Genomic DNA, 7,521 nt, shown 5'->3' with positions numbered 1-7,521 from the left:
TATTTATACAATGAATAAAGTCTCATAAAGACAAAATTAAAGTTTCTCTGGTTTTGTAATTTCAAAAGATATTTTATCTTTTGTTGCAATTTAATGTTTTCTACATTAAACTCTTGAACATAAATAACATTTTTTAAGTAACAGAATTATAATAGGCATATATTATCATTATATATTTAATCTCTGGCAATTATTATTTACATATTTAGGGAGTAGCTTTAAATTTTTTTGAATTAGAAAATGTACGACATAAGCATTGTTTTTGTATAAAGTTCAATTAAAAATATCACCAACCAATGGTGAGACTGATATTTTTAATACAGCAGAATGAAATTCTTTGGAAAAAAAGTAAATTTTTATAGATTTCATTGATTTCTACACTAATATCTAAAAAAGGGAATAACATATTAGTTTTGTACAGTAAAATTAACAAATTACTTGCACTTACAGCAACATTGCTTTTGTTGCTTTATAATTGTAATGTTAAAGGACTATATTGAATGGTCATCTACAAATCCATGCCATAATTAAAGGACACAATTAAGAGAATCAAGCTTGTTTTCTTCTATTTTCTTGTAGATATTTAACATTCTTGTAACAATGAATTCATTTAAAAATTCAACGTTAATTCAATGTTGTGATTTATTTGCATACATATATATGTTATTCAGGATGTTTTATTGTGTGTGGGTATTAGATTCAGATAAACACAGTCTCCTGGTACTGAATGATTTGAAGTAGAATTCCTTCTCTGCCTTAGGAGACTTTTCTAGAAATGTAGCACTTTCCTTTACCTGTTGTGAATGAATTAATACAGTAGAAACTAAATACAAATACTTGCTGAAAATATAAAATTGCTAAATTTATCTAATATCTTGAACTAACCAATATATTTTCATATAATAGTAAAATAAGTAAAAATAAAAAAAACAGCAATATTCAGGGTTTAACTAAAATTAAAGGCTTTTAATTTCCTTGACAATAGTTGCCGTTAAGAGGCATCACTAACAATACTATCATCATGTTTGATCTTCAATTTTACTTTAATTACTGATGTCACCTCACTAGAAATTCTGATTTAGCTGATAGTCAAATAAAGCTTTGCTATTTGGGAGGAAATGAAAGAATGAGAGCTTGGATTAAGAGTAACCAATTTTTTTGCTTAGATGACTAGGATGGAATGGATCCAACCGAGCTTTTGATCAGTGCTTTTCTTCCTAGGACAGTGTATACTGGGGGATGGGGACAAGGTTGTGGGGGAGAAGGTGGGCACTAGGAGATTTCAAATCTAAATCTTTTTTTTGTTTGTTACTAAAACAGTAATTCTCAGTTTGGGGTAAGGATGGTGGTGGCTGATTGGATAGCATACAGAGTGACCTGTGAGAACTTAATGTTTTTTTTCAGCCATAATTCAACTCTCTGTCCCCATAAGGAAGTTTATTCCCTATACTGACCACTATTATTTTAGAATATTCAAGTCATAATCAAATTGGATGAATTTAAGGAAGAACTTTCTAGTTGTCTAAAAGTTGCCCGAATTTCTTACACAGGACATATATTCATAATTTCAGAGATTCTAGGACACAAATTATCAGTACCTCTCCGCACCCCACTTTCTTGTTTCCATATAGTAAAAATATATTCAAAGGTACTTTCAAATGATGAGATTTAGTCTGTTTAATGTGATTTTAAAATTTCATTACCATATATGACTTACAGAAACAAATGCATAGTACTCTCTTCTCTGGAAAATTTCATTTCTTTACCTAAAAAAAAAGAAAGTCTTTCATACATCATAAAATGTATTTCATTTCATAGTATTGGGCCTATCTTTTCTGAATAATCTTTATTTTTTAAGAAGTTGTATATTGATGATATCTTCATAACTCATATTTAGAATATATTGTTACCAGATATAGTTTTAGAAACAGAACTGGTCAAATCATATTTCTCAGTGAAGGTCCTTAATTCGTTTGGCTATAGGATAAAGACCAAAGAACTTAGCAGTGTTTTCAAGACTCCTTTTTATCAAGTTCTATTTCTTTTACCCATATGTTTTAACGTTTCCCTTCTACCTCCACATGAGCTGTAAATTACAGGTATAAACTTGTGGATGGAAAGTTATTTATGTCAAAGAAACCTACTGAATGAACACATTAATGTGTGGAATATTGCAGAATAAGTCTAGCTCTTTATACTTCTCTGGAAAAGTTCTAAAATACCATATAACTTGATCCTGATCCCTATCAGGACCAAAGGAACAAGTAGAAAAGTTTGTACCTCCTTCTAGGAAACAAATTCTAGGAGTTTTCCTTTTGTGGCAATATACTGTAGAATTTATTCACTGGTAGATTTAAGCTCCCATTTCTTTTCAGCCTGTGCCCTGGGTTCAGGGTATCTTCTACGTAGTTTGGAATCCCACTTTTCTTGTTCTAAAATACCCCAATTGCTTGGCGCACAGATACTAAAACTTAGGAACCGAGTGCTTCTTAAATATTTTTAAAAAATGATTATTTTAAAAAGATTTAGAGAACTATACTTTAGGTCAAGATGAGTAACAGATATTGAATTTACCCCTTTGCCTGAAAGAAATTCGAAAAATATACCAAAATTATGAGAAGCAACAGATTCTCAAAATCTAAACATTACTTTGAAGAACAGTGACCCCTAAGAGACAGGAAGCAAGTACAATGAACACTGGGATTGCCCTAGCTTACTGCCTGGAGAAAAATAAAACAGGGATGTCCCTCTAAATACTTTTATTTAACACTGAACTGAAAGTTTAAGCCAGTACAGTATGTAACAAATAAATAATTAAGTGGAAATGAATAAGTGACATTCAGTTTGGAAATTAATATGTTCACCAACAGAAGAATGAGTAAAAAAATTATGATATATTCATATGATGAAATACTACTCTGCAAAAAAAAAAAAAAAAAAAGACTGACCCTAACTACATGGATAAATCTCAAAATAATTATGTCGAGTGAAAGCGTCACACAAAAGAGTATAGTGTATACAGTATAATTCCATTTATATAAAATCCTAGAAAATTAAAATCAATCTGTAGTGACAGAAAATAGATTAGGTGTAGAAAAGGGGCAAGTGAGATTACAAAGGAACACGAGCAAATTTCTCTGTGATGGATATCTTCATTATCCCAGTGATTTATGGGTGTATCCATATGTTGAAATTTAGCAAAGTGTACACTTTCAGTACATGTAATTTGCTGTGCACCAATCATTATCTCAATAAAGCTATTCAAAATGTTTAAGCTGGAGTGTTTGCTTTTGGAGAGACTGTATTTCTTTCCTTCCCCTACAGATCTCATGCATTACTGGAATAATAGGCAACTCACCAGATCAAGAGAAGAAGATGGGGGTTCTGGAGCAGCATGCCTGGCTGCAGCAGGCTCACCTTCATCATGTTCATTCGTAGTAGGCTCAACTGCAACCTCTGAGTCAGGAAGTTTGGGTAAAGTGTGTAGCTTAGCTACATAAGGGTCGGCTGCAACTGCATTTGATGAGGCAAAAGGTCCTGCAGGTTTGTTTGAGGGAGGGACAAGGGAGAAAACCCTCCGAGGAGGAGCAGCCAACCAAGTAGGAACGGGAAAACTAGGAATGTGGTTGAGGGCGGCTCCAGGAGCATTGCGAATCCAGGGATACGCAGGTGTCCCTGGGTCAGTTTCAGGATTCCCAGGGTACTTGGGGAGATTATTCTCTGAAGGATAAACAGGAGAAGTGAAATCATTGTCTGATATGGGATAATGACTATCCAGAGATGGGTTAACTGGGTAAATTTTGTCACCGTAAACCTAAAGGAACAACAAAGAAATCAAAGTTTTTTTTTAATTCGTTTATTCTATCTATATAATACTCATGCTATGACTGTGATAAATAAGACCTTAAAAAAAAAATTCCATTAAGTCTCTTTTTTAAGGATGATGTCAATAACAGACACTATTTACGAGCATAGACCCAGTTTTCGTATTTGTTGGAAAATACTGCCTTCTTTATCAACAATACTTTTCTATGATATAAAAATTTTATTTATATAATTAATTTAATTAAAAAAATTTAACCTAATGAGCAAGCAGTGGAACTGGGCAGAGTATCAGAAATAATAAGAAATTATAGGATGTAAAAAAGAAAAAATATTACAGGATATATAAATATGCTTATACTTATTTATGTATTTTTAAATGAGCCTATCACATCAAGAAAGAGAACATATTTCTAAATTACTTTCTTAACTTTTCAAAGAAAAACATAATAGTACTGAATTATTTAACATTATTAGATAGGAAATGCTATTTAAAAAATTAATAATGTAAAATACATTTCAATATCTTAAAGTATAAATAAGTAGACATATTTACCTCTTCATTGGATGAGAGAAATTTCTAAAAACAATGAAGAAAACAATGTTGGTTTTAAATTTTATGCTACTGAAAAATTTCTTTAGATCTCTACTTACATTCAGAGTGATTATAACTGACAAAACTCCAAGTAACTAAAAAAATTTTTTTCTTAAGCAATATAGTCGTTTGCCTTGTTTTCTTGTGACTATGTGGACACAGTCCTGTTATTCTAAATACATTCTTACAAAATAGATATGCAATGACTGATTTTAATATCCTACTAGTTCTAGTGTTTCTACATTATCATTAATTTTTTTATTCATATCTATTTATGAACCTTCATGTATGTAGAACCAGATATTTTAATTTAATTTTGTGGCTAGTTACTTATTTATACAAGATAGTTACATTAGATCATACTTTGTATTTATCACAAAATCTCTAGTGACTGTTTAGGTTTTGCAATATAACTTTTAAATAAATGTAGATCATTCTTCAGTAGTTTTAAGATATTTTGAGCTTTTTCTTGATGGATACTCAAGAATTTATTTTAAAAAGCATAAAATGAGTGCCTACTATGTGCTGTCCATATGCTAGGTATTGGAAAGAACAGACAGGTTTCTTTGTGTCTAGGTTATCAAGACACAAGCTTCCTACTTAAAATTTAATATTGTGTACAATATCCCTTTCCAATTTTAGGATTGTTTTCTGAATTACTAAGTTAAAATGTGTGCTCATGGATCACGTCATCCTAAGGTATGATACATGAAGCACAAGAAATGTATGTTCCAGAGTGCTGACAGAGGCAAATGTCAGTGGTTTGTATTGGGATCATAGAGCCCTAGATTCTTATGATTAAAATCTTCTCTTATAAGAAATTCAAAATAATATCTCACAGTTTTAATTTTAAAAATCATATTTAACACCTTCCTACTCCTTCACTATATGGTATTTGGTCAAAAGTGTCTGGACCATAACCTTTGGCCTTTCTTTGTTAGATTGTTATGTTTATCAACCGTACACTTGTGTATAGGGATGAGTATAATTTTTTTAGTATACTGCTGTCATTATAATTTGAGGAAAAATAACAAAGAACTAAAAAAAAAAATTCTAATATTAGTTTTTGAATACATTGGTCTCCTTCATAGGGATATTTTATGGGTATTTTCTGCACAGAAATCATCTGACTCCTTGGGACACACTCCTTCTGCCAGCAGTCCCTAGACCATACTTTCTTCTGCTCTACTCTTTCATACACGCAAAACTTTCCCACACTCATCACTTAGTTTGTTCAAGTAAATTTAGCACATTGTCATAAAAGTTTTAGAGAGGCATGAGGAGTAAAGCTAAATTGTATCACACTACAAAGGAGTGCATTTATTTAATGCTCTTACTCATTAAAAAGAAGGAAAGACCTTATGGTAAATATGTTAAATACAAATTTATTAGCAGTCTATAAACATTTTTTCTATCAAATAAGAAGAGATTAATAGCACTGACATTTTAATAGCAATAGTAGTCACAATATTGCATTGAAAAGGAATCAGAGTTTTAAAATGTAAAACAGTTTCAGGTAAAAACAAATATATTTGTTTCTAAATGAAAGAAAAATTTTACCACACCAAGGAAGTGGAAACACTTCTAAGACAAATTTAAAAAATTATTTTGCTACTTTTTTTATTGAAAACATCTGCACCCAAATTTCTATATTACTGAAGAATTTGAACAGCCTTATTAGTATATGTAATTTCTTTTTGAAATATGAGTCACTACTATAAATTATTTACTATTATTACCATTATATGTTTTTGACCTAGACTATTGCCTCAGGAAGTTGTACATTGGCTGATGAATTTTGGTATGTAATAGTCTACATATACATAAATCTTGCCATTAGAAAGATTATTCAGCTCTTATTCATTCATATATTTGATTATATCGTTCTCTTTAACGTCTTAGGTTTTATTTATATTCTGTGTGTTTGTGTATTGCAGTGCATGTATGTGTATGTAACTGGTCTGTTGCCACATCTTTAAAGGTGCAGAAGGACCATATATCCACTTGTTTACTTCAATATATTTTAAGAATTCACCATAGATTATGCACTATAGCATACGATAAGAATAAAAATGGTATAGGAAACTCATTTACTATTTTTTTAAAAAGTTTAATTTAGGTTATTTTAAGAGATAGAATAATATCTTGATATTTGCATAGGATAATAATAATTGTAATAATAATAAAATTAAGTAGCATTTGAGTTCCTACTATATCCTAGGTACTCTGATAAACACTTTACATAAGTGCCTTATTATTTTTCAAAACCATTCTATTAGGTAGGTGTCATAATTTTCTCCTTTCTACAAAAGAGGATATTTAGCATACTCATTGGGTAGGATTAAGAATTTTCCATCGGCTATTTCTTATATATAATAAGTCTCATATTTACAGTACATTGAAAGTCATTGTATACATTTACTTTTACTTCCTCAAATATTCTTTGTGATGCCACATAAATACCCCAGCAATGGGACTTCACTGCCAGAGGAAACTCAATCCAACTTTCTATAATTTGAAGACATAAACTCTAAGATTATCTACATGGTTTTCTGGTTCCCCACTATTTTCTCTTTCTCCAGCCTACTGCATTTTTGAACTCATCTCTTTTCTTTGCTGTTTATTTGCTTTCAGATAACACAACTTTATTATTTTGATTTTTAAAATTTCTTTTGAAAAGTTTGACACCACAAACCTCATGCCTATTGACATGACTCTGTTGCTTAGTTATCAACACTATAATAACTTATACTATTAATACAAATCTCTGTCTACAAATTATTTGATGGTTATACTATTGCTATAGTTTTCAAAGTCCATTTACTCACCTTCTTTGCAAAAGCAACACACACAATGCAGGCCCAAAGTAGAAGCTTCATTTTGATTGACCCTATGAACATTAATATTATAAATTGGTTGTTTCAGAAAATATAAAATATATTTTTTAGTTATTTATCTTCTAAAGTGAGACTAAAGAACCCATGGCTTTATTAGTCTGAGTAGTAATACGACCCTTAACAGAAAATTAGGCATTACTTTTTAACTGCTGTCAGCATGTCCTAACAAGAACGACACAGCCAAAATTATTTTATTCGGCAGATGTC

The 7,521-nt window shown here is 30.7% G+C and overlaps 1 protein-coding gene across 1 annotated transcript; it reads right to left on the bottom strand.

Annotated features, from left to right (window-relative positions):
* Nucleotides 1–2,570: 2,570 nt before the first annotated feature.
* Nucleotides 2,571–7,296, bottom strand: PRR27 (proline rich 27). Its single transcript, XM_011360609.1, has 3 exons — nucleotides 7,246–7,296; nucleotides 3,359–3,814; nucleotides 2,571–2,582 (listed from the first exon to the last, which is right to left on the bottom strand). Exons 1-3 carry the CDS (start codon nucleotides 7,294–7,296, stop codon nucleotides 2,571–2,573), a joined length of 519 nt encoding a protein of 172 aa, XP_011358911.1.
* Between the last annotated feature and the right edge of the window lie 225 nt (nucleotides 7,297–7,521).

This window comes from Pteropus vampyrus, unplaced genomic scaffold, assembly GCF_000151845.1.
Source record: "Pteropus vampyrus isolate Shadow unplaced genomic scaffold, Pvam_2.0 Scaffold56, whole genome shotgun sequence".
Classification (NCBI taxonomy): domain Eukaryota; kingdom Metazoa; phylum Chordata; class Mammalia; order Chiroptera; family Pteropodidae; genus Pteropus; species Pteropus vampyrus.
The sequence above is the reverse complement of the archived record's forward strand: the minus strand, read 5'-3'. Positions and strand labels throughout refer to the sequence as shown.